This window comes from Chrysemys picta, chromosome 1, assembly GCF_011386835.1.
Source record: "Chrysemys picta bellii isolate R12L10 chromosome 1, ASM1138683v2, whole genome shotgun sequence".
Classification (NCBI taxonomy): Eukaryota; Metazoa; Chordata; order Testudines; family Emydidae; genus Chrysemys; species Chrysemys picta.
Genome location: NC_088791.1, coordinates 121139943 through 121167157, shown reverse-complemented (window position 1 = coordinate 121167157; position 27215 = coordinate 121139943). Strand labels below are relative to the sequence as shown.

Below are 27215 nucleotides of genomic sequence, written 5' to 3'. Positions count from 1 at the left end.
GTGATCCTGGCAATTACAGGCCAGTAAGCCTGACTTTAGTACTGGGCAAACTGGTTGAAACTATAGTAAAGAACAAAATTGTCAGACACATAGATGAACATAATTTGTTGGGGAAGAGTCAACATGGTTTTTTTAAAAGGAAATCATGTCTCACCAATCTACTAGAATTCTTTGAGGGGGTCAACAAGCATGTGGACAAGGGGGATCCAGTGGATACAGTGTACTTAGATTTTCAGAAAGCCTTTGACAAGGTCCCTCACCAAATGCTCTTAAGCAAAGTAAGCTGTCATGGGATAAGAGGGAAGGCGCTCTCATGGATTGGTAACTGGTTAAAAGATAGGAAACAAACGGTAGGAATAAATGGTCAGTTTCCAGAATGGGGAGAGGTAAATAGTGGTGTCCCTAGGGGTCTGTACTGGGACCAGTCCTATTCAACATATTCATAAATGATCTGGAAAAAGGGGTAAACAGTGAGGTGGCAAAATTTGTAGATGAAACAAAACTACTCAAGATAGTTAAGTCCCAGGCAGACTGCAAAGAGCTACAAAAGGATCTCTCAAAACTGGGTGATTGGGCAACAAAATGGCAGATGAAATTCAAAGTTGATAAATGCAAAGTATTGCACATTAGAAAACATAATCCCAACTATATATATAAAACATCTAAATTAGCTGTTACCATTCAAGAAAGAGATCTGGGAGTCATGGTCAACATCTCATACTTTTGGGTTTCAGCTGGCCTGGCAGGTAGGAGGATGTATCAACTTTCTGATTCTCTTGTCCCCTGGACTGCTCAACTTCCTGCCACTAGGGCCCTGTGCTTGGGTATAATCCCGAGAAACACAAACTGACTCTCATCTTTAGGCCCCAATCATGAAAATATTTATGCACCTGCTTAAATTGTCTGAGCAGACCCACTGAAGTCACAGTGTGTAAAGTTAAGCATGTGAGTTAGCATTTGCAGGATTGAGGCTTTAGTATGTAAAGTGGTTTGGGATCCTTCAGGGTGAAAACTGCTATTTAAATGTAAGGTAGTTGTTATGATCATTATATAACATCTATCTGTGAAATAGTATAATAGCCTCAATAATGGTATTGAAGGCTATAGGTCAGCTGCTTTAAATAAATTGCTTTTAAACGCACACATTTCAGTGCTCTCTGGTTCCTACTGTATCCATCAGATGACCAAAAGAACATAAACACAAACTATCTCCAACTAATTGAATGAATCACACTAATACCGCATTTCAATACACTGCCGCAAAGTAGCTAGTGCCATTGCATATTGGTTAGACATAGTCAGTAATACACTGAGAAAGTAAAAAGAACAGGAGTACTTGTGGCACCTTAGAGACTAACAAATTTTTTAGAGCATAAGCTTTCGTGGACTACAGCCCACTTCTTCGGATTTGTTAGTCTCTAAGGTGCCACAAGTACTCCTGTTCTTTTTGCGGATACAGACTAACACGGCTGCTACTCTGAAAACTGAGAAAGTGTATGTGTGAGTTTGAATACTATAAACCTTCTAATCTGGCCTTTTTGGGGAGAGGGTACTCCTTGTAAGATGAATATAGAATCTCTCTTGCCTCTTTGTCTGAAATGATGAGAAAACTGCATTTGGTCATTCTATCCTGGTAAGTTTTTATACATATCTGTAACTGCCTAGACTTCCTTGTGGAATTATCAGTTTAATTCAATTTATCCTTAAAATTGTGTCCCATAAAATGTGAAGGACCACACTAGCTTTTCTTGGACTATGGGGATTGAAACCAGGGCAGGGAGGACCTGGCTCATGAGATAGGAAAATAGAGACACACAAATGTTTAGTCAGGTAAAGCTTCCATTGACTTCAGTGGGAGGTTTGCCTAAGTGTAGACTGAGGGTGAGGTTCTTGTCTCACTTACAACAGTTTTACTCCAGTGTAACTCCACTGACCTCATTGGTGTTACTCCTGATTCATACCAGTGAAAGTGAGATCAGAATCTGGCCTTGTTGATTAATATTATTTTATGATTTATTATTGTAGTGATGTCTACAGGCCAGGGCTCATTGTTTGATGATTTGGGGCTATAGCTATACATCTTATGAATTCTGATTGATTTTGTGAAGTTGTATTATGAAAAACTGCTTTGCCATTAGTGTCTGTATGTATGTGGATCCACCACATCTGACAGAGCGTCTAGCAGGTACACACCAGACAAATACAATGGGAAATAGTTGAGGTTCATGACAGTACTTAGCCTTCACACAGGTTATGCTAAAAAGCAGTTCAAGCCTTGGAAATCCAGTCTAGTTTACCCTTCCAAAGGGAGGAGGGAAGTAGGAGCAATGGAAAGTTACCCGAATCCCAGAATAATGGAAACTACATGGGTTTAAATAGTGAGCCACAAATAAACAGGGGAAGCCAGACAGGAAGAGCAAGCATAGGGCAGGAGTAGGGTGACCAGATGTCCTGATTTTATAGGGACAGTCCCGATATGTGGGGCTTTGTCTTAGGCCTGGTCTACACTACGACTTTAATTCGGATTTATCAGCTTTAATTCGAATTAACCCTGTAACCGTCCACACAACGACGCTATTTATTTCGATGTAAAGGGCCTTTAAATCGATTTCTGTACTCCACCCCAACGAGCGGAGTAGCGCCAAAATCGATTTTAGCAATTCGAATTAGGGTTAGTGTGGCCGCAATTCGATGGTATTGGCCTCCGGGAGCTATCCCACAGTGCATCATTGTGACCGCTCTGGACAGCAATCTGAACTCGGATGCACTGGCCAGGTAGACAGGAAAAGCCCCGCGAACATTTGAACTTCATTTCCTGTTTGCCCAGCGTGGAGAGCACAGGTGACCACAGATACCTCATCAGCACAGGTAACCATGCAGGCTGATAATCGAAAAAGAGCACCAGCATGGACCGTGAGGGAGGTACTGGATCTGATCGCTGTATGGGGAGAGGATTCAGTGCTTGCAGAACTTCGTTCTAAAAGACGAAATGCAAAAACTTTTGAAAAAATTTCCAAGGGCATGATGGAGAGAGGCCACAATAGGGACTCTGAGCAGTGCCGCGTGAAGGTCAAGGAGCTCAGACAAGCCTATCAAAAAACAAAGGAGGCAAACGGTCGCTCCGGGTCAGAGCCGCGGACATGCCGCTACTACGCCGAGCTGCATGCAATTCTAGGGGGGGCTGCCACCACTACCCCACCTTTGTTCGTGGATTCTGGGTCGGGGATAGTCTCGACGCCTGAGGATTCTGCCGATGGGGTAGAGGAGGAGGAGGAGGAGGAGGATGAGCTTGCAGAGAGCACACAGCACTCCCTTCTCCCCAACAGCCAGGATCTTTTTATTACCCCGACTGAAGTACCCTCCCAAGCCTCCCAAGCCAGTACCCAAGACTCTGACCCCATGGAAGGGACCTCAGGTGAGTTTACCTTTTAAAATATAAAACTTGTTTTAAAAGCAAACGGTTTTTAATGATTACTTTGCCTGACTTTGCATTCGCGGTCAGTTCAGCTACTGGAAAAGTCTGTAGCTACTGGAAAAGTCTGTTAACGTGTCTGGGGATGGAGCGGAAATCCTCCAGGGACATCTCAATGAAGCTCTCCTGGAGGTACTCCGAAAGCCTTGCCAGAAGGTTTCTGGGCAGTGCATCTTTATTCCCTCCTCCATGGTAGGACACTTGACCACGCCATGCTTGCAGCAAGTAATCTGGTATCATTGCCTGACAAAGCCTGGCAGCGTATGGTCCCGGTGTTTGCTGGCATTCAAGCAACATCCGTTCTTTATCTTGTTGTGTAATCCTCAGGAGAGTGATATCACTCCTGGTAACCTGGTTGAAATACGGGAACTTAATTAAGGGGACAGAGGTGGCCGTTCCTACTGGGCTGTTTGCCTGTGGCGGAAAATAAATCCTTCCCTGCAGTTAGCCAAGCGCAGATGGGAAATTGGCCCTGAGTTTTTCGCGTTTGGCTAGCAGGGATCTTCCCTGTTACCAGCCACGCGGTGGGGGGAGGGTACCGTGATCATCCCAGAGAATTCATGGCGAGGGGGGGGGGGTCGGCGGCGGGGGGGGGGGTAGTTTGGTGCCTGCAGGGATCTTCCCTGATACCAGCCACGCGGTGGGGGGAAGGGTACCGTGATCATCCCAGAGAATTCATGGCGAGGGGGGGGGGGTTAGTTTGTTTTCTGGTGCTGCTGAATGTTAACAGAAAAACCGCAGCACTCTACTTGCCTGAAGGGGCCCAGACAAGCCCCACCACACTGTCCCCCCCCCCCAACTGGCTGAGATTGGCCAGGCTTCTGCAGCACTCTACAAGCTATGCTTGGTATGTGGGAAAGCACGGCGCAGAAGCTTACCATGGCCGCATGCAAGCCGAATTCTGTTGCCCAGACCTGTGATCTCTAGCAGCAAAGCCACAGGCACTCAGCATTAAGAGGCAAAATGCGACCTTGCACAGAAATCACATGTGCTATGTAATGTGAACAGTGTTGGTCACCATGAAAGAGTATAAGCATTGTTCTGCAAAATGTAGCTTTTAAAACAATTCTCTCTTTTTTCCCCTCCCTACAGCAGCTGCAAATTCCTCAAGCCTCCCTCCTCCATCCCGAAGGTTATCACAGATAAGGCGTCGTAAGAAGAAGACGCGAGACGAGATGTTTTCTGAAATTATGCAATCCAGCAGGAGTGACAGAGCTCATCTGAATGAGTGGAAGGAAACAGTTTCAAAGTATAGGAAAGAAGTCAGTGAACGTGAGGACAGGAGGGACCAACGTGAGGAGAGGAGGGACCAACGTGAGGAGAGGAGAGACGATCGAGATGAGAGATGGCGGCAGGAAGACCAGAGGATGAAGGATGCAATGCTGGGGCTGCTCCGGCATCTGGTGGAGGTTCAGGAACGGCTGCTGGAAAACAGACTGCCGCTTCAGCCCCTGTTCCACCCTCCCCCCTCCCCATGTTCCGTATCCTCCTCACCCAGACGTGTAAGAACGCGGGGGGGGGGGGGGGGGAGGCTCCGTACACCTTCCCATTCCACCCCAGTAGACAGCCCAAGCAAAAGGCTGTCATTTTTTTAACCTTTTCTTTGTGGCTTTTTCCTTCCCAGCAATCCTCCTCCCAAATACCACCCGGGTTCCCTCCCTCTTTTTCTAATCTATTAATAAAGAATAAATGATTTTTAAATGATAGTGACTTTATTTGGTTTGAAAGAAAGCTGGGGGAAGGGGCAGGGTGGGTTCCTTACAGAAAATCAGTCAGTAAAGGGGGAGGGTTTTCATGAAGGAGAAACAAACAGATATTTCACACGGTAGCCTGGCCAGCCATGAAACTGGTTTTCAAAGCTTCTCTGATGCACAGCGCTTCCTGGTGTGATCTTCTAATCGCCCTGGTGTCTGGCTGCGCGTAATCAGCAGCCAGGCGATTTGCCTCAGCCTCCCACCCCGCCATAAAGGTCTCCCCCTTACTTTCACAGAGATTGTGGAGCACACAGCAAGCAGAAATAACAATGGGGAGATTTCTTTGGCTGAGGTCAGAGCGAGTCAATAATGATCTCCAGCGGCCTTTTAAACGGCCAAATGCACATTCTACCACCATTCTGCACTTGCTTAGCCTGTAGTTAAACAGCTCCTGACTCCTGTCCAGGCTGCCTGTGTATGGCTTCATAAGCCATGGCATTAAGGGGTAGGCTGGGTCCCCAAGAATAACTATGGGCATTTCAACATCCCCAACGGTTATTTTCTGGTCCGGAAAGTAAGTCCCTTGCTGCAGCCCTTTAAACAGAGTAGTGTTCCTGAAGACGCGAGCGTCATGAACCCTTCCCGCCCAGCACGCGTTGATGTTGGTGAAACGTCCCTTGTGATCCACAAGTGCTTGCAGCACCATTGAAAAGTACCCCTTGCGGTTTATGTACTTGGTGGCTTGGTGCTCCGGTGCCAAGATAGGGATATGGGTTCCATCTATCGCCCCACCACAGTTAGGGAATCCCATTGCAGCAAAACCATCCACTATAGCCTGCACATTTCCCAGAGTCACTAACTTTCGTAGCAGCACCTGAGTGATTGCTTTGGCTACTTGCATCACAGCAGCCCCCACAGTAGATTTGCCCACTCCAAATTGATTCCTGACTGACCGGTAGCTGTCTGGCGTTGCAAGCTTCCACAGGGCTATCGCCACGCGCTTCTCAACTGTGAGGGCTGCTCTCATCTTGGTATTCTGGCGTTTCAGGGCAGGGGACAGCAAGTCACAAAGTTCCATGAAAGTGCCCTTATGCATGCGAAAGTTCCGCAGCCACTGGGAATCGTCCCAGACCTGCAACACTATGCGGTCCCACCAGTCTGTGCTTGTTTCCCTTGCCCAGAATCGGCGTTCCATGGATAGAATCTGCCCCATTAACAACATGATCTCCAAAGCACCGAGGCCTGTGGTTTCACTGAATTCTGTGTCCGTGTCCGTGTCCATGTCCTCATCATGCTTGTCGCTGCGCTGCCGCCGCCGCTGCCTCCTCTCCTCGTTTTTCTGGTCCTGGCTGAGCATAAACTCCACGAGAACGCGCGAGGTGTTTACAATATTCATGAGTGCTGTCTTGACCTCAGCGGGCTCCATGCTTGCCGTGGTATGGAGTCTGCAGTGTTCACCCACCCAGGAAAAAAGGCGCGAAAATGGTTGCCTGCCGTCCGTTGCTTTCATGCAGGGAGGGAGGGAGGGAGGAAGTGAGGCTGTACCCAGAACCACCTGCGACGATGTTTTTTGTCCCATCAGGCACTGGGATCTTAACCCACAATCCCAATGGGCGCGGGAGACTGCGGGAACTATGGGATAGCTATGGAATTGCTACCCACAGTGCAACGGTGCAGAAATCGACGCTAGCCCCGGTACTTGGACGCACACCACCGAATTACTGTGCTAGTGTGGCCGCACTCATTTCGACTTTATACAACCTGTTTCTCAAATCCGAATTATCTAAATTCGGATTAATCCCGTAGTGTAGACATACCCTTACATAGGCATCTATTACCCCCAAACCCGTCCCGATTTTTCACACTTGCTGTCTGGTCATCCTAGGCAGGAGAGAGCAAGATCATAGAAGCTGAATAATGATACATATTCTCCAGTTCATGAGCAAGAGACCACCCATCATATAACAGCCTGCATGAAGCAAGGAATACACCACCTGCCTTCCTGGACAGCGATGGTACCTAAGGAGTCACACGGGAAGGGTGAGATAGAAAGTGAGTGATACTGCAGTTTAAGATGTTCATTGTTTTGTATAGCTGCCCCTTTCCCACCCCAGCAACTAGTCAAAATTTGGAGCCCTGGGGCTGTTGCAGTTAGGAGTAGAAATGGGTGTTAGGTATTTCTTTGACACATTTTGTTTATTTACAAAGAACGGACAACAGCTAACAAAGAGTTTACAATCTAAGTAGAAGTACAATTCCAGACAGAACTTGTTCTACATTTGAGGATCGTCTATGGAATATTTCTCTAGGTCCCTGGCTCAAATCCAACCCAGGTTGGGAGTGTGTGTGACCAAAAGTCATAACCATGGGTGAATTGGTGGTCTCAGTCAAGTCCCTTGGGGACAGCTGTCCATTAAAAAAGCAGAATCTTTATGGGCTGATGCACTGGAAGTGTTTCACATTTAGGTGAGAGATGCACCCATTTTCACCCATGTATATCCAGAGTAAATTAATTGAAATTGGTAGTGTTACTCCAAATTTACATCAGGGTAGTGGATGTCAGCCAATGGGAGCTGCGGGGATGGGGATGGGGGCTGCAGAGACATGCTAGCAGCCAGCTGCTTCCGGGAGTGGCGTGGGGCTAAGACAGGCAGCCTGAGCGTCCCTTTTAGCGGCCCGGAGATCGCTGCCTGTGATTTATTTTTGCGGGGCCCCCCTTGAGCTGGGGCCCTGGGCTGCAGCCCCTTAAGCCCCTGCCTTAATTCGGCCCTGTGTACACTGAAGCACTACAGCGGTACAGCTGCAGCTGTGCCACTGTAGCAGTCTGAGTGTAGACATAGCCTAAGGCACATCAACAAGCTAATCTGAGGGAAGCTTGCAGTGCTACTGCTTGTGCTGCTCCAGCTCTGTGGTTAGAGGACTTAAGTCTCCAGGACTGACCTTGTAGCCCATCTCAGTAGCACCGAAGTCACTTAAAATGATAAAATAAAATAAAAAGTACAAAGCTAATAGGGAGTGCAAATAAATTAGTTGTGCTCATGAAATGGGACATTGGTGGTACCCGTGATCATAGGCTGGTATCTTACTTTGTTTCTGCTAGGTGCATTCGGGGGTAATAAGCTCCCTAGGTCCTCTTCCCATTTCCTAACTCACCAACGCAGACTAAGGCAGAATTTGTCTTACATGGCACTTCTCAAAAAGGATTTAGCAGTGTATAGCCTACGGGTGGAATTTTGCCCCAATTAATTCAATGGAAGTTTTGTCATTCCAAACTAAGTCCCTAATCCCTAACTCAGGGGTTCTCAAACTTTTCCAGAGCTTAATAAAGAGATCATCTTATGGAGACTCCCATTCCTGACAACATAACATGCCTGTGGCATATAAAGCCATTGCTTGCATGGGAAAAATAATACTAGGAAATTAGTTTTTATTTCTCCATATCTTTTAAAGCAGCTTAGCAAATGGAAAAAGGAGGAAAGCTAACCTTATGACCAGCCAGCTCTCCACAGACCACAACCAAGTGACCCATGGACTAATAGTTCTCATGGACCATAGCCTGGGAACCTCTGCTCTAACTTAAATGAAATGGAAGGCTCAAGGGTCTTTCCTTTCACTGAAGGATATATTCATCATAAAATGATTCCTGTGTGATTAGGCTGCACTCTACTGGAATTTATAACACATGCAGGAAATAATGAACATGCACAAAGGAATACAAAAGGCAACTGCAAGAAAAATACAGAACAGTGTTTGTAAGGGATACAAAGGGCTTTTATTCAAGATATGCAATCATATATTTGTATCACACTGTATCGTGCATTACATGAATATAACTTTAAAACATATACTTTATTTGAGCAAATGCTTTTAAGCGGTTCTTTCTTGGATGCAGGTTTGTGGGATATTATCCCTTAAAATGCAGGAAAAGTTGTTATGGCATGTGGGAGAGATGAAGGATTTACTCAGACCCATTCTGTGGTACTCCCCCCTTAATACTAAGCCACCAGGCGTGTGGTTGGTGCAGTTTAATGTTCCCCCAACATTTGCCCCTTCTACAACAGGGGAACAACTTGCTACACATCTATGTACAACAAGTCAGGCTGCCCCCTCCAGTTCTAGAACCTCCTGCTGACATTCTGGCTGCATTTTTCCCCACACCTCCTTATCTGCACACCCATCTGTGTCCCCATCAATTCACGAGACCTCCTTGTCAGCCTCCTCCTGGTGCTGGCCAAGAAGGCCATCCACCTGACCAAGTGGAAGAAGCTTGATGGGGATGGGAGAACTCTGTATCTGTGGGGCCTATTTCTGTTTCCCTCATTGTATGACGTCTCTGGGCAAAGTGCCTATGGACAGCATCCACTGAATCCTTTGAGGAGCTGTGGGCACTGTCTGGGGTTCTCTGCTTAGTGTCCCCTCTGGATTCCTCATTTTGGCCCTATGACCTTCACACCTGGCCCCTTTTTCTCATTTGTTGTCCCCTGTAATCATTTGCCAGCAGGGCTGAATGGTTCCTCCCCCACAATTGCCAAGGGGGGGACTTTGGTTTGGGGTAGGGTTACCATTTGTCCGGATTCTGCCGGACATGTCCGGCTTTTTTGAGTTAAAAATAGCGTCCGGGGGGAATTTGTAAATGTCCGGATTTCCCCCCCATGCAGAGCGCGCACGGCTGACAGGGCAGCCGTCCGGATCGTGCCACTCGCACGGGGCTCTGACAGCCAGAGCCCCTCCTCCACTTCCCCATCCTCTCCCTGCAACTTGAGACCACTCCCCTCCTCTCTCTCCCTCCCTCCCCCTCCCTGCATTCTCCAGACGGCCGTTTGCCTTGGGCCTCCGGCAGTCTGGAGTTCCTCCCCCTGCTTCCCCCTCCCCTACTGCCGAGCGCGCTGCTCTGCAGCACTCTGTTCTGAGCGGCACGGTAAGGGGGCCAGGGGGTCAGAGAAGGGGCAGGGAGGTTCTGGAGGGGGCAGTCAAGAGACAGGGAGCAGGGTTGGATGGGTCGGGAGTTCGGGGGGGGCTGTCTGGGGGTTGGGGGGTGTAAGGTTTTGGGCAGTCAGGGTACAGGTAGGGGGTAGGTTCCTAGGGGGGCAGTTAGGGTGGGGGGGGGTCTCAGGAGAGAGCAGTTAGGGGACAAGGAACAGGGAGGCTTAGGTAGGGGGTGGGGTTCTGGAGGGCAGTTAGGAGCAGGGTTCCAGGAGGGGGCAGTCAGGGGACAGGGAGCAGAGGGGTTTAGATGGGTCGGGAGTTTGGGGGGGGTGTCAGGGGGTGTGGAGTGGTTGGATGGGGCGTGGGAGTCCCTGGTGTCTGTCTGGGGGTGAGGGTGTGGATAAGGGTTGGGGCAGTCAGGGGGCAGGTAGAGGGTAGGATCCTAGGGGGGCAGTTAGGATGGGGGGAGGGTCTCAGGAGGGGGCAGTCAGGGGACAAGGAGCAGGGAGGCTTAGGTAGCGGGTGGAGTCCCGGGGGGGAGTTAGGTGCAGGGGTCCCAGGAGGGGGCAGTCAGGGGACAAGGAGTGGGGGGGAGGGTTGGGCGTTCTGAGGGGGGCGGGAAGTGGGAGGGAGTGGAAGGGGCAGGGGCGGGGCTAGGGCAGGACGGGAGCGGGGCTCCTCCCGTCCTCTTATTTGATTGTTGAAATATGGTAGGGTTACCATATTTCAACACTGAAAAAAGAGGACACTCCACGGGGTCCTGGCCCTGCCCCAACTCCGCCCCAGCCCCGCCCCAACTCCACCCCTTCCCCAAAACCCCTGCCCCAACTCTGCCCACTCCTCTGAGCATCCTGCATTCCCCCTCCTCCCTCCTGCTCTGATCTTGGTTGGGGGTTGCTAAGTGCTTCCCTGCTCCCCACTCGCCCTGCAGCCTCTGTGACCCCTGCTCCCCACTCACCCTGCAGCCCCTGCATCCCCCGCATCCCCCGCCTGCCCTGCCCCTGCACCCCCCGCCCCTGCAGCCTCTGTGACCCCTGCTCCCGTCTCGCCCTGCTGCCCCTCCACCCCCCACCCCTGCAGCCTCTGCACCCCCCGCCTGCCCTGCCCCTGCACCCCCCCGCCCCTGCAGCCTCTGAGACCCCTGCTCCCCACTCGCCCTGCAGCCCCTGCACCCCCTGCCTGCCCTGCCCCTGCACCTCCCCGCCCCTGCAGCCTCTGTGACCCCTGCTCCCCACTCACCCTGCAGCCCCTGCATCCCCCGCCTGCCCTGTCCCTGCACCCCCCCGCCCCTGCAGCCTCTGTGACCCCTGCTCCCGACTCGCCCTGCTGCCCCTCCACCCCCCACCCCTGCAGCCTCTGCACCCCCTGCCTGCCCTGCCCCTGCACCCCCCCGCCCCTGCAGCCTCTGAGACCCCTGCTCCCCACTCGCCCTGCAGCCCCTGCACCCCCCACCCCTGCAGCCTCTGCACCCCCTGCCTGCCCTGCCCCTGCACCTCCCCGCCCCTGCAGCCTCTGTGACCCCTGCTCCTCACTCGCCCTGCCGCCCCTGCTCCCCCGCCTGCCCTGCTCCCCCGCTCCCCCGGCATCCTCTGCCTGCTGGGGGCTTCAGACGCTTGGCAGCGTGGGTCCCTGCAGCCCCGGCCGCAGCTTCCTTTCTGCCGCCGAGCACGTTCCCCGGCCTGTCTGTCCCCGCGGGAAACAGCGCCCACGGCGCCGGGTGCCGAGCTGCGCGGGGCAACGGGGCCACAGGAAAGGTCCCCCAGTGGCCCAAGCCTCCCCAGTTCCCCACCTGAGCATTGTAGCTGGGGCAGCTGGGCTGCGCTGCGGACCCGGCAGATCGTGCTGGGCGGACCCTGGCTTATGCCTCCCTATTTCCCCGGACATGTCCGGCTCTTTGGAAATTCCCCCTGGATGGGATTTGAGCACCAAAAAGCCGGACATGTCTGGGGAAATCCGGACGTATGGTAACCCTAAAATATGGTAACCCTAGTTTGCGGCAGGCCCACCTGTGCATCTCCCAGGATCCATAGTAGGATTAACACTAAACCAGGCTGGCTCTGAAACTCAATCCCAAAAGCCACCACTGATGGGTTTGTTCTTCCTTGAACTCTTCTGAGCTGTATTCCACCCATCCACCCTGTATTGGACAGGGCACCCCCTGCCCTCCCACTCCACCCTGTGCTGGGCACCAACCCCAAATAGCACAGGGCTTCATTCCACCCCGCCCCTTCATCCTCTGCAAGCCTTAATTGCCTCCCCGCGGGCTACAGCCCCAGAACTACGTTTCCCGGCATGCTCCTGGCTGTGGGCGCCGCGCCGGGGGCGGGGCTGACGCGTGGCACCAGGGGACGCGGAGCCGAGGCCGAGGCTCGCCCAGAGGAAGATGGATTCCGCCGCTGCTTCAGCCTGCCCCGTCCCGGCGGCCGAGGCCGCGCAGCGCCCCCCGCACATGGCCGCGCTGGTGCTGGCGCGCGGCGGCAGCAAGGGGATCCCGCTGAAGAACATCAAGCGCCTGGCCGGGCTCCCGCTCATCGGCTGGGTGCTGCGGGCGGCTATCGACTCCGGGGTCTTCCAGAGGTGCGCATGTGTGGGCAGCCCCACTATCCCCTCAGAGGGTTTTAATTAGCGACGTGTCTTGATTTTAGGTTAATTAAATAATGTGCTTTGAGTGTTGTGATTAATATCGTAGTATTAATGATTAAAATGACTATATATCCATATTCTTCGGGTGTTAATATAGTAATGGTTACAGTTACTATACATTAATTAATATACTGTGATTTTCAAATTTAAATTAAGCCACCACCTCATGTCCCATCTGCTGCACCTGAGTGCCAGGGAGCTGAGTTAGCTCCCATTAACCAGGAAGTACCCTGAGCCTTGGCTCTTAGCCCGTATTTTAACCTATGTCTAACGTGGAGATTCTAGGTATGCCACGACTAGAGTGACCTGCTAATTTTCTTCTTGCTGGCTGTGTTCATGAACAGGCCAGACACACCCATTTAATCTTTTAACTACAGGAGATACAGAACTGTTAGACAGAAATGGGATATGTTTTCCAGGCCCCTTTAAATAACTTGAATGGGAAATGTAACTACACCCCTACCCTGATATAATGTGACCCAATATAATATGAATTTGGATATAACATGGTAAAGCAGTGCGGCGGGGCGGGGGGGCTCCGTACTCTGGTGGATCAAAGCAAGTTCAATATAACGTGGTAAGATTTTTTGGCTCCCAAAGACAATGTTATAATATATGGAGATATACCTATCTCATAGAGATGGAAGGGACCCTGAAAGGTCATTGAGTCCAGCCCCCTGCCTTCACTAGCAGGACCAAGTACTGATTTTGCCCCAGATCCCTAAGTGGCCCCCTCAAGGATTGAACTCACAACCCTGGGTTTAGCAGGCCAATGCTCAAACCACTGAACTATCCCTCCTCCCCTGGTGTGCGTGTGTGTGTGTGTACGTACACACACACACACACACACGTACACACACGTACACACACGTACACACACGTACACACACACACACACACACACACACACACACACACACACGTACGTACGTACGTACGTACGTACGTACGTACGTACATACATACTCTTGTACATACACCTCTACCCCGATATAATGGGGGGTAGAGATGTATGTACAAGAGTAATAGCTCTTTGTTTAATGTAAAGGGCTGTGGTTTTTTTTTAAACTGTTCAGTTTGAGATAATTTTATTTCGGAACACGTGGATGAACCTGGAAACTAATATTCACTGCTGTGTAGTGGCTCACATGAGTGTTGTAATTTTGTGACCTGGAGCTGCTGTCATCATCATTATATATATTCTGATGAATCCCATCTTTGGATGGAAAAACTTGTAAAAGATGAGCATCATTTATTGTGTGTAGTACAGTGAGAAAGATATTAGTATCCCTAAGACGAACAAGGTGTTTTTTTTTCTCTCAAGTTTTATTGCATTTGTTACATTTTGGGGTTCTTTAACTTGTAATTCCGATGGCAGTGGTTTCACACTATGTATGCCTGCATTTTGCAACGGTACACACAATCGACCCAACCTCTCCTTTTGTAAATATTTCTCATTCCTGATAATCCTGCTATACCAGTATTGGGGCTTATTGTGCCAGAATCTCTGTGACTGTCATTTGATTAGCTGTCATGCTGGGGTTGGATTGAACCTATTGCATTTATTTTACTGTAGTTACAGAAAAAGCTAATTTATAACTGAATCCATGCAAACAGATATGAATGGTCATTGTATTAACATCAGCATAGCTTCTGAACTATGCAACTATTTCAAATTCAACATTGATTCATCTGAATGGACTGTTACAACGTGTCAAACAAATTAGAACACTCTGAAATAATGCATTTCCTACAGGTATGGAAGCTCAGACCTCATAAAGTGTTAGATTACAGTACCACTCAGCTTTTCAGGAGAATGGATTATAATCTAATTTAACTTGGTTGGTTTCTTATCCTGCTGTTGACAGCAGTAGTTTTACTAACAGAAGATACTTGAACTAGTTCTTTTTCCAGATGCAGACAGTATTAAGATGTGATGATTCTTAGTAGGTTAGTGAACATTTGGACACCAGTTACCAGCCTTCAGAGCAAGAATAAAAATTGACCATCGCTTTTCATATTAAAAGAAATGGATGCAAACTATTTCTTGGTATTCTGTGACAGATGGTCACAGTTTGTTGGCTTCAATTTGATGTCCTTGTGCTTCAAAACCAAGTCTAATACTTTTGTGGCTGTATGTGAGCCAGTGAGGGTGGCTAGGCTTGTAATTAGTTTGGCTGTCTAATTCAATCAGTGCTTAACCAGCAAAGAGTTGATCTTGCTAAGTGCATTCTTATGAGGCATCTACTAAAATGCAGCATTGATTTTAAGTCCCATGATTGTAGTTGCTCCATTGACAATTTAGAAATGGGATGCAGACATCCAGTTTAAATGTTTGTCTCATTTGGTGACCAGATTTCTGCTGTCATGAGTAAGATTAGTAATCAGCCCATTAATGTTATACAGTGCACTTAGAGATTAGTGTTAATTCTTCTCTTGTGTTCTCTCTGTAATCATTCACGCAGTGTGTCTTTGTCTGCCAACAGTGTGTGGGTTTCCACAGACCATGATGAAATTGAGAAAGTGGCAGAGAAATTTGGTGTAAAAGTCCATCGCAGAAGCGCTGAAGTATCTAAAGACTCTTCTACTTCTTTGGAGGCCATCCAAGAGTTTCTTCGTCGTCATAATGGTATGCTTGTTGCTATTGATTTAAGTCCCAATGCGTCAGGGCGCTGAATGCCCTTAACTCCCATTGAAATCAGTGAGGAAGAGGGTCTTTAATATTTTTTTCTTAATTAGTAATGCTGTAGCAACAATTTTTCTAATGGGTAAAGTGAATCACTTAACCATATAACTTATGTATCTGCTCATGGGATTTCTTTGAAATTGTATGTGTGTGTAAATAATGTTAATCGTTAAGTGAAAGTATTTTATTATTTATATGTATTGAATATTTCATACAAAGTTTCTCATTATATATTTTACTTTTTCATTCTTTAGAGGTTGATATTATAGGAAATATTCAGGCAACGTCTCCCTGTTTACATCCTGATGATCTTGTTAAAGTGGCAAAAATGATCCGAGAGGATGGCTATGATTCTGTATTCTCCGTTGTGAGACGGCATCTGTTTAGATGGAGTGAGATAAAAAGAGGTAATATTCTGAAGTTTCTGATTATTACTATGGTTCATAAAGCATGCTAGACTGGAAGCTTTATGTTCATTACACTTGGAAGTGGCATCAGAGGCATACGTTTCATAATCAGAGGAACCCAAATAGCTGTCTTTTTTTTTTTTTTTTAAATAGTGATGTTTTAATGTAGCTGTTAATGTTCGTTCATTTCTTAGAGATGACCTGAAGCTCAAAGTACGAGTGTCACTAACATATTTAAACATAAAATTACTCTGTCAAAAAGCCCTCAGTTCATGTCCCCCCACAGATTACATGTTATATATCGATCTGACAGCAAAGGCTTGCCTCTTCACTAGGAGAAAAAGTAGGTTCTTATCTCGTGTTAGCTAACACATGATAATTAACATGAGGTAAAATTGTAGGGAAGACTTAGTTGACAAAACAACGGAAACCCTAGGCTACCCCATACTCTTTATCTTAACATGCTAACTTGTGTTAAAGCAACAAACTGCCTTGTCTTCGCTGCAATTTTACCTCTTTTAGTTGCCACATGTTAGCTAACATGAGATAAGAACACACCATCTTTCCAGGTGAAGATGCAACTGTAGCAGAGGCCAACCATTAAATGAACTGAGATGGAACTAACATCTCACCTTTAGAAGAGGTTCCTGCATCTGAGAGTGAGACACGTTGGTGCGTATTTGGACACTTATACTGCTGCTGTCCATGTTTTACTAGTTTCATAAAATGGAAGCCTTCATTCTCCAAGGAGTTCAAGTCCATGCCTTTTACACCGCTAAGTCCATTTCGTAAAAATTACCCAAGAGCTCTAATTCTTGTCCAGTGTCATAATTTGGGATGTTTTGGGTGTGGTTTTTAAGAGTTTACCGAGCACTGCTCTCTGAGAGAGAATATAAAAAACACTAGTTTACCACACACACAAAAAGTTAACAAAGCATTATGCTGAAAATAAGTTGAAATGAAAAGTAAAGACTTCTTAGAATTAGGGCTGTCAAGCAGTTAAAAAGATTAATTGCATGATTAATGTCACTGTTAACAATAATAGAATACCATTTATTTAAATATTTTTCAGTTTTCTACATTTTCAAATATATTAATTTCAATTACAACACGGAATGCAAAGTGTACAGTGCTCACTGTATGTTTATTTTTGATTATAAATATTTGCACTGTAAAAAACAAAATAGTATTTTTCAGTTCACCCAGTACAAGTACTGTAGTGTAATCTTTTTATCATGAAACTTGAACTTATAAATGTAGAATTATGTACAAAAACACCTAAGTTTAAAAATAAAACAATGTAAAACTTTAGAGCCTACAAGTCCAATCAGTCCTACTTCTTGTTCAGCCAATCGCTCAAACAAGTTTGTTTACAGTTGCAGAAGATAATGCTGCCTGCTTCTTGTTTACAACGTCACCTCAAAGTGAGAACAGGTGTTTGCATGGCACTGTTGTAGCCGGCGTTGCAAGATATTTACATGCCAGATGCGCTAAAGATTCATATGTCCCTTGATGCTTCAACCACCATTCCAGAGGACATACGTCCGTGCTGATGATGGGTTCTGCCTTAAAACAATCAAAAGCACTGCGGACCGACTCATGTTCATTTTCATCATCTTAGTCAGATGCCACCAATAGAAGGTTGATTTTCTTTTTTGGTGGTTTAGGTTCAGTAATTTCAGAATCAGTGTGTTGCTCTTTTAAGACTTCTGAAAGCATGCTTCACACCCTATCCCTCTCAGATTTTGGAAAGCACTTCAGATTCTTAAATCTTGGGTCGAGTGTTGTAGCTATTTTTAGAAGTGTCACATTGATATCTTTTTTGCTTTTTGTCAAATTTGCAGTGAAAGTGTTCTTAAAATGAACAGCATGCTGGGTCATCATCGGGGCCTGATATAACATGAAATATATGGCAGAATGTGGGTAAAACAGAGCAGGAGACATACAATTCTCCCCCAAGCAGTTCAGTCACAAATTTAATTAACGCGTTATTTTTTTAACGAGCGTCATCAGCATGGAAGCATGTCCTCTGGAACAGTGGCCGAAGCATGAAGAGGTATATACATCTTTAGTGCAGCTCACACATAAATATCTTGTGACGCCAGCTGCAACAATGTCATGCGAACACCTGTTCTCTTTTTGAGGTTCATTGTAATTAAGAAGTGGACAGCATTATCTCCCATAAATGTAAACAAACTTGTTTCTCTTAGCGCAGGGAGTTACTACAGAAGGAATGACATGGTATGAGGGTGTATAGTAGACATATAAGAAAAAAAACCCTCTGTTTTAAGATAAATAGATGACTTTATTTATTTATTTTCAATTTCCCTAAAAAAGCAAAAAAATACCTAGATTTTTCCATACAAGGTACTAGAAATGGTAATGGGAGAAGAGCTATTTTTCTTTCACAAAGGCAGGGACACTCTTAACAGGGTGAGGTGAGGGAAGAGGAAGGGCCATGGGGCAGGTTTTGGTCTGAAGATTAAGATAGATGTGTTCTCTGCAAGTTTGAATGGGGATCTTTCAGTTTTCTATACGAGAAATATAGGGCATTCCTATGCCTTGGGATCCAAAGTTACCTGGACAGAGACAACAGTTCAATGATTCTTGGGGTACGTCTGCACTTATCGGAGGGTCCAGCGGCAGGCAATCGATCAATCCCGGAAGTGCTCGCCGTCAACGCCGGTACTCCAGCTCAGTGAGAGGAGTATGCGGCATCGACGGGGGAGCCTCTGTGCCGCGTCTGGACCCGCGGCAAGTTCGGACTAAGGTACTTCGAATTCAGCTACGTTATTAACGTAGCTGAATTTGCGTACCTTAGTCCGAAGTGGGGGGTTAGTGGGGACCAGACCTTAGGTACCTACCCTTTCTGAGACAGGAATCAGAGAAGCTGGTGACAGTTGTACCCTTAATTTCCCAGCAGCAAGGTATTTAAACAAGAAAGTGACTCTAAACAAAAGCTTTTATTTGTTCATTTTGTCACGATTTTGTTTACAGTTAACGAAGTGACAGTGCCCCAAAACCTGGATCCAGCAAAGCGGCCCCGGCGTCAGGATTGGGGTGGAGAACTGTATGAAAATGGGTCATTTTACTTTGCTAAAAAGGACTTGATTGAAAAAGACTACTTACAAGTTAGTGCTTCTATTTTGTGGGTTTTTTTAGAGTAATATCTCTAGTACTCTTTCATTATGGAGCTCAAAGCTGGCAATTGTGATGCATGTAATTGGCTATAGTAAGGTAAGTGTTGGAGGAAAAAACGGATGCCAGGCAGCAATTATTGAAGCCAGGTATGTTGTAACCCTTAACTACTGTTAACCCTCTGGCACTAATAGGTACAGTTCTTACAACATAGCTTTCTGAAAGAATTTGTGCAAGAAGAATGTATTTTTATAGGCCTAAGGATATACAGTGTTAGAATTCCCATTGGAGCGCCAAGATTCGGTTCTATGACTCTTAATTCAGATGAGTATTCATCAGAGTATTCCTCTTAAGTAAGAATTTTAGAATAAGGCCTCTAATGTGGTAGATAAAGAGGGCTGTGGCTATATTACCAACTTTCTTGTGACTTTTAGCAAGTACTTAATCTCTCTGTACCTCAGTTTCCCCATTGGTAAAATGAGGATAATGCTTATCTCACAAAGGTGTTGAGGCTTAATTGACTTAACTTTTGCAGAGTGCTTGGAATCCTTTAGTTCAGTGGCTCTCAAACTTTTTTACTGGTGACCCCTTTCACATACAAGCCTCTAAGTGTGAACCCCCTTATAAATTAAAAACACTTTAACACCGTTATAAATGCTGGGGGCAAAGCAGGGTTTGGGGTGGAGGTTGACAGCTCATGACCCCCCATGTAATAATCTCGCGACCCCCTGAGGGCTCCCGACCCCCAGTTTGAGAATCCCTGCTTTAGTTTTAGAAGTGCAAAATATTTCTTAGAAACTTACAGGACTCAGTCCTGAGTTATGTTCCACTTCATTTGGAACGGAAAGCAGATGAGTCACCCGTGCTGGAGGGATCCTTTGAAGAGGGATAGTTACCAGAGGGTGCAGAACTGGTGTATCTGACTCCTACACACCACTCTCCTGTAGCCTGCAACGTAAGGGATGTATCAGGGAATGGGTGTGCTGCACTCCCACACTCTTGGAGCTCACAGCTAACTAACACATTAGAAAGCCCCAAGGCTAGCATAGACCTGGCTCCCGGATGAAGTAGCCGTAATTGGCTCCCCTTGCATAGAAGGTTGTCCCAGCTGAGAATGTTAGCCATGCTGTATAACTTTTGTCTTGCAGCCACCTTCATTCAGTGTTGTACTATTATCATGTTAGCTGCAGAGGAAGCAATTAAACATAATAGGCCTTTGGCTTCTTACTAAAGAGATAGTTTAGCCTATGTATTGTCAGCATTCACTTACTACAATAACATTTTGGCATTATCTGAGGTTTCCACTAAGAGCTGGTCTTTCTGAAGCTAAAAATGAAAGGCAGGCCTTTTTTTTCATCTTGATTCTTTGATGCTAAGGTGCAGTCAGTTCACTCTGCCCATCAGAGTTGTCCACAGCAGCTATTACGCAGGACATGGTTCCTATGTACTAAACTGGAAATGTACTCTACATGAAATTGAAAAGCTGTTTAGAGCCTTGTGTTTGAATTATGCAACAGAAAAATCAGTGACTTTTTTCACTTAACATTAATAACTTGCTACTTCTAGAGAGTGCCTTCCATCAAAGGAAGTCTAAAATGATTTACAAACATTAAGTATTGCTCATAACAATTCTCTGAGAGATCAGTAGTCTGAACTCCATTTTACAGATAGAGAAACCGAGGCACAAAAAGACTAAGTGACTTGCCCATCATGCTATAAGAGATCCCAGAAATCCTGAGAAAAGAGAGAGTCTGTCATGCCAGTAAATAGTTTGCACTGAGTCAGAGTTAAAATGTGCTGCTGTCTCTTTTCCCACTAAATGACCTAGTGAAGTCAGTAGGGTTTAGTGATGAAAGTCTTTGTTTTCAGTTTCCTTGGCTGTAAAATAAGGGTAATAAAGTCCTTTACAAAAATGAGTCTGTAAAAGTCTAGGATGAAAAGCACTGTGCAAATGGAAAGTAATAGTAACAAACGTTTGTTTTTCCAGCTAAGTAATTTGGTTACTACTGTATATGGCGTTAAACATATTTAGTCCTCTTAATTTAGTCGTGAAGGCTACACACTTCTGTCTTTAAGTTGCTGTTGTGTTAGCTACTGATAATGAAGTATGGGGAATAATACTACTGAAATCTAATTTGTTTAGGGTGGAAAAGTGATCTACTATGAAATGCGTGCTGAATGCAGCGTGGATATAGACATAGATATCGATTGGCCTATTGCAGAGCAAAGAGTGCTGAGGTAAAAAGGAAGGTTTTGAAAGTTCAGTATTTATTATAATTGTGATTTATTTTGTCCCTTGATCTTGAATATCAGCCTTTAAGGGTTCGTATGACCAAACTTTGATCAGTCTGTTTTTTTCAGTGTTGATTGTTTGTTTAAAGAAATAGTTGCTCAAATGTCTTTGATCTAAGCTATCTTTCTCCCCATTCCTGCACCATTTCCTAAGGCTGTTGAGATCAGCTGAATTGGCCTTGTTCTTGGTTCTGCGGTTTTAGCCTGGGGGTAGGTGATTCAAAAACCCAATCTTAACATAGCACTTCTTTAGTATGTCCACTCTGGCTCTGTCCAGGGCTCTGTGTAAGATCTTAAGCTCCTACACGTGGACGCCATGCCTAATTCTGTGTTTGTAGGGCTACATTAGGATTGGGCACCGCAGGCACTACTGTAATGTAAAGGTTAAGTAATACTTTAGTCATTGTATCTGTGACCCGATTTTCCACATTTTTTTCCTTAAAACAAGTGTTATAGAACATAATTCGCTCTTCTAAAGAAAATAAAAAAAGCTCTATTGCTATTTTTAAAAACAAATAAAAATGGACAACATGGGTAACTTGTCTTTCGCCACAGAGCTGCATTTATTAGTAAGTTTTAAGTTTTGTTTTTTCATGTTTTGAGAAATACAGATTCATTTATTCTGCATTTATCTTTTGGGGTATATTTTGAAAATTAAAGATGTTGGGGAGTCTTTCTTCTTGTGAAAGTAACCAAGAATCACAAACCAAGATCCTTTGCTTTGCATTAATGGGTTACTTTTTATTTTAAATTTTTTTAAATGTAATTCCGAAGTCTTCCATCCTGAAATAATAGCTTTTCTCTAGATATGGCTATTTGGGTAAAGAGATGAAGCTACTGGTTTGCAGCGTTGATGGATGTCTCACCAATGGTCACAGTTGTTTGTCAGAAGATCAAAAAGAATTAAGCTCTGATGATGATGATAGAGGTGCTGATGGGATTTCCTTATTAAAGAAAAGAGGAGTTGAGGTAAGCATCCTTTTTGAATCATGAGACTTTCTGTTCCTTGTTTAACTTCTACACCGTGAACTTTTAAAAATTAAAATGGAGGTAGGGCAGGGCACTTCTGAGAACAATTTTGATTAAGCCATCTTAGCACCTCGAAACACTCAGATGGTGGTAACTGTATGATCTCTAGTTCCTATGTGGTTATGACAAGTTTCTAGATCTCACTTGTACTTTTGTTGGCATTTGCTCTAGTTGTCCCAAGGTGGTGGGAAGGAATTTGTATGGTATTGTGTTGGCACCGCTCATGTTGCAAGTGCTGCTGATCTGGCACGCACACTGAGCAGTAGTCCTTTATCTCAGTAGTTGTGTGGCTCCTACTCGCCATAGTATCTAAGTTCCTCATGAACCTTAATGAATTCGTTATCACAAAAGCCCTCTGAGATACAGAAGCACTGTTATCCCCTGGTGATAGATGGGGAGTTGAGACACAAGATTAACTGACTTGCCCAAGGTTACACAAGAACTGTGGTAGAGAGAGGAAATTAAGAACAGATCATTGGAGTCCTGGTCTAGTGCTTTTAACCACAAGATCATCTATCCTTCATCTCAGAAGTCCTAAGAGTTCAAGATAAGTGGGAAAAAAACCAAAACCACATTGTTTTAAATTGCTTTCCTTAATCATTAAAGCCAAATTCTACCTCAGTGAAGATCTTACACTTATGTAAGATCTTACATTGGTGCAGGATCAGCCTTATAAGTCAAACTTACATTACTGTACAGCCTGATTGATTCAGCCAGGGAGAACTTCCCAGTGCAGGAACTGAGTAAGTGAGCTGCATGCTGTCTTACAAGGCCACTGCTGCAGCTCTCAAGAACACAACAAAGGTAGGGATGGGATGGGGCAGAGACCTAGCAGTTGCTGCTATGGTAATTCTGTGAAGCACTGTTGCCTATAGGCTTCTTATCTTGAGCTGCCAAAGTATGTCTGAGCCCATTTCTGTACCTTAGTATTGGGAATGGGGGAGTCTAAAGATGTCATAAATTTCCTGGGGCTGAGAATTTTTTGTTCTGCACCTCCGTGTATACTGCGAACATATGGTATCTTGCGCTGCGCCCAACTCCCATTGATTCTAAATATGAAAAGATGAGTGCAGAATATTCACTGATAACTTGCAGCACAGACTGGAGAGGAGAATTTTGCCTATACTTAATTTTTTTTTTTTTTTTAAACAAAAACATAAGTGGCTTTAACTTTCGTTTTACCCTACAAAGTGCTTTGTTCCTAGCTTTCAAATACAAAATGTACTTCCAACATTTACTTGCAGTGTCATGTAGCTCTTTCTTTTAGAATTTTGCTGAAACTCCAGAGCCCTGAGTGCAAATCACAAGAATGTTGCTAGATGGAGAAATCATGGAAAATATTTTGAATACATGTGTACATCTAGAAATATTGTAAAAAGAAGAACAGGAGTACTTGTGGCACCTTAGAGACTAACAAATTTATTAGAGCATAAGCTTTCGTGGACTACAGCCCACTTCTTCGGATGCATATAGAATGGAACATATATTGAGGAGATATATATACACACATACAGAGAGCATAAGCAGGTGGGAGTTGTCTTACCAACTCTGAGAGGCCAATTAATTAAGAGAAAAAAAACTTTTGAAGTGATAATCAAGCTAGCCCAGTACAGACAGTTTGATAATAAGTGTGAGAGTACTTACAAGGGGAGATAGAGTCAATGTTTGTAATGGCTCAGCCATTCCCAGTCCTTATTCAAACCGGAGTTGATTGTGTCTAGTTTGCATATCAATTCTAGCTCAGCAGTCTCTCTTTGGAGTCTGTTTTTGAAGTTTTTCTGTTGTAATATAGCCACCTGCAGGTCTGTCACTGAATGACCAGACAGGTTAAAGTGTTCTCCCACTGGTTTTTGAGTATTTTGATTCCTGATGTCAGATTTGTGTCCATTAATTCTTTTGCGTAGAGACTGTCCGGTTTGGCCAATGTACATGGCAGAGGGGCATTGCTGGCACATGATGGCATATATCACATTGGTAGATGTGCAGGTGAACGAGCCCCTGATGGTATGGCTGATGTGATTAGGTCCTATGATGATGTCACTTGAATAGATATGTGGACAGAGTTGGCATCGGGGTTTGTTACAAGGATAGGTTCCTGGGTTAGTGGTTTTGTTCAGTGATGTGTGGTTGCTGGTGAGTATTTGCTTTAGGTTGGGGGGTTGTCTGTAAGCGAGGACAGGTCTGTCTCCCAAGATCTGTGAGAGTAAAGGATCATCTTTCAGGATAGGTTGTAGATCTCTGATGATGCGCTGGAGAGGTTTTAGTTGGGGGCTGAAGGTGACAGCTAGTGGTGTTCTGTTATTTTCTTTGTTGGGCCTGTCTTGTAGGAGGTGACTTCTGGGTACTCGTCCGGCTCTGTCAATCTGTTTTTTCACTTCAGCAGGTGGGTATTGTAGTTTTAAGAATGCTTGATAGAGATCTTGTAGGTGCTTGTCTCTATCCGAGGGATTAGAGCAAATGCGGTTATATCTTAGAGCTTGGCTGTAGACAATGGATCGTGTGGTGTGTCCTGGATGGAAGCTGGAGGCATGTAGGTAAGTGTAGCGGTCAGTAGGTTTCCGGTATAGGGTGGTATTGATGTGACCATCGCTTATTAGCACAGTAGTGTCCAGGAAATGGACCGCTTGTGTGGATTGATCTAGGCTGAGGTTGATGGTGGGATGGAAATTATTGAAATCATGGTGAAATTCCTCAAGGGCTTCTTTTCCATGGGTCCAGATGATGAAGATGTCATCAATGTAGCGCAAGTAGAGTAGGGGCGTTAGGGGACGAGAGCTAAGGAAGCGTTGTTCTAAGTCAGCCATAAAAAATGTTGGCATATTGTGGGGCCATGCGGGTACCCATAGCAGTGCCGCTGACTTGAAGGTATATATTGTCCCCAAATGTGAAATAGTTGTGGGTGAGGACAAAATCACAAAGTTCAGCCACCAGGTTAGCTGTGACATTATCAGGGATACTGTTCCTGATAGCTTGTAGTCCATCTTTGTGTGGAATATTGGTGTATTATCAAACTGTCTGTACTGGGCTAGCTTGATTATCATTTCAAAAGTTTTTTTTATCTTAATTAATTGGCCTCTCAGAGTTGGTAAGACAACTCCCACCTGTTTATGCTCTCTGTATGTGTGTATATATATCTCCTCAATATATGTTCCATTCTATATGCATCCGAAGAAGTGGGCTGTAGTCCACGAAAGCTTATGCTCTAATAAATTTGTTAGTCTCTAAGGTGCCACAAGTACTCCTGTTCTTCTTTTTGCGGATACAGACTAACACGGCTGTTACTCTGAAACCTAGAAATATTGTGGAAACCTTCATCAAGATATTTGTATTGCCCAGTGTGGTTTAGATTAGGTGTTGAGACCTTGGGGCATTTGATAGCCAGCACACCACGGTTGTATTGTGACAACCAATATTTCGTTTAACAATCTTGGCATGTGTTGTGTTTAAAGAGAGAAATAAGAATTCCTGTTTTGTGAATTAGAAGGAAACCTACGTATGGATAAATCACTCTTCCTTAATGACTAGAAATGCAAGGTTAATAATGTGTTCTTGCATCCTAGTCAGCTCTGCTTTGAGTCCAAAAGAGATACTTCAGCTATGGAATGCTAATGTCTTTATCAATTTCCATTATGATCATTCAAAAGTCACTTTGTGTCTGTATATGGAGTTTATTCTAATTTGACTTGATTTAATAGGTATGGCTAATCTCTGAAAAAGAGCGTTCAAAGACGATTTCTGCTATGAAATTGGATTGTGAGGTGAAAGTAAAAAACCGACGAGATGTAGAAGACTGGAGAAATAAAATGAGTTTATCCTGGAAAGAAGTGGCTTACTTAGGTTAGTTTCTTTTTTCTTTTTTATAATGGAAACTTCATGCAACATACACAGGTCCAGTTAAATAATACATAGCATGGCTTATCTTCAAAGCACTTTGCCCTTAGTTTAATAGGCAAGATTAATAATGAGATTGCTGAAAGCTCTGATTCTACCGTGCAAAGGGTTTTTCAGTTAACAGTTAAGGGCCCAATCCTCCAAACACTTGTGTAAAGCTAAACGAGTGCTTGAATAGTTCCATATACTTTAAAGGCACTATTCTTGTGTAGAAAGTTATGCATGATCTTAAGTATCTGCAAGATCCAGCCCCTAATATTTTTATCATTTTGTAGCCACCACCTGTAAGTTTTACGTCCCTCATGGAGGTTTTGTAAGGATTGATTGATTCCAGTTTGTGAAGTGCTTTTGAGATCCTCAGGTGAAAAATGCTGTAAAAATACAAATTATTTCTTTAATTTATTAACCAAAGTTGCAATTCATCACATTCAAGAGAAAATGCTTTACTTATCTCACTTCAACTTATCTAAATTCTCCTTTTCATAGGATATGATGAATCTGATGTGGACTGCTTGAAGGAAGCTGGCATGAGCGGTGTTCCTGCAGATGCATGTGCTGCTGCTCAGAAGGCTGCCAGTTATATTTGTAAAAGTAATGGTGGCCGTGGTGCCATTCAGGAGTTTGCAGAATACATATTGCTGCTAATGAAAACAGTGAAGGAAAGAAAACTAAATGAACTGAAGAACTAATGAGGAAAAACCCAATTCCCTCCCCCAGGATAAAGTCTGCCTTTACTTTGCATAATGGCTTGCCTTTGTTGGACATTTCCACAGAGTTAAAAGGGTATTGTCAACAAGTTCAGGTCCCTATATTGGTTTAATTTTAATAATATAATTATTAATATAAATGCTTTCAGACATATAAGTGTAATGAAAAGGTTTTTGTGTGTGTTCATGAAACAAAATTGCAGCATTGTGTTATGGCATGAGAACCACAAAGTAAAACCGGTTATTCTATATTGACTGTCCAAACTGAGTGAAATGCAAAACATCAGTGGCTTAAATGGTGAAAGAGATGTAATTTTAAAACTCTAGATC

The 27215-nt window shown here is 44.9% G+C and overlaps 2 protein-coding genes across 2 annotated transcripts; both read left to right on the top strand.

Moving 5' to 3' along the window:
• Nucleotides 1–2584: 2584 nt before the first annotated feature.
• On the top strand, nucleotides 2585–5179 carry LOC135975863 (myb/SANT-like DNA-binding domain-containing protein 2). Its single transcript, XM_065568726.1, has 2 exons — nucleotides 2585–3415; nucleotides 4565–5179. The coding sequence occupies exons 1-2, from the start codon at nucleotides 2875–2877 to the stop codon at nucleotides 5065–5067; spliced, it is 1044 nt and encodes a 347-aa protein (XP_065424798.1). The 5' UTR covers nucleotides 2585–2874; the 3' UTR covers nucleotides 5068–5179.
• Nucleotides 5180–12402: 7223 nt separating this feature from the next.
• Nucleotides 12403–27005, top strand: CMAS (cytidine monophosphate N-acetylneuraminic acid synthetase). The gene is made up of 8 exons (XM_005296629.5): nucleotides 12403–12669; nucleotides 15222–15364; nucleotides 15676–15828; nucleotides 18826–18959; nucleotides 21110–21204; nucleotides 22065–22227; nucleotides 25983–26124; nucleotides 26665–27005. The coding sequence occupies exons 1-8, from the start codon at nucleotides 12476–12478 to the stop codon at nucleotides 26865–26867; spliced, it is 1227 nt and encodes a 408-aa protein (XP_005296686.2). The 5' UTR covers nucleotides 12403–12475; the 3' UTR covers nucleotides 26868–27005.
• The last annotated feature ends 210 nt before the right edge of the window (nucleotides 27006–27215 follow it).

Bases quoted from the DNA above. Each gene is read 5' to 3' on its own strand.
- CMAS (XM_005296629.5), top strand. From the start codon at position 12,476: ATGGATTCCGCCGCTGCTTCAGCCTGCCCCGTCCCGGCGGCCGAGGCC. The intron at 22,228-25,982 runs GTAAGCATCCTT...TTGATTTAATAG, and splicing joins TAAAGAAAAGAGGAGTTGAG to GTATGGCTAATCTCTGAAAA. The intron at 26,125-26,664 runs GTTAGTTTCTTT...TCCTTTTCATAG, and splicing joins GAAAGAAGTGGCTTACTTAG to GATATGATGAATCTGATGTG.
- LOC135975863 (XM_065568726.1), top strand. From the start codon at position 2,875: ATGCAGGCTGATAATCGAAAAAGAGCACCAGCATGGACCGTGAGGGAG. The intron at 3,416-4,564 runs GTGAGTTTACCT...CCCTCCCTACAG, and splicing joins CCCCATGGAAGGGACCTCAG to CAGCTGCAAATTCCTCAAGC.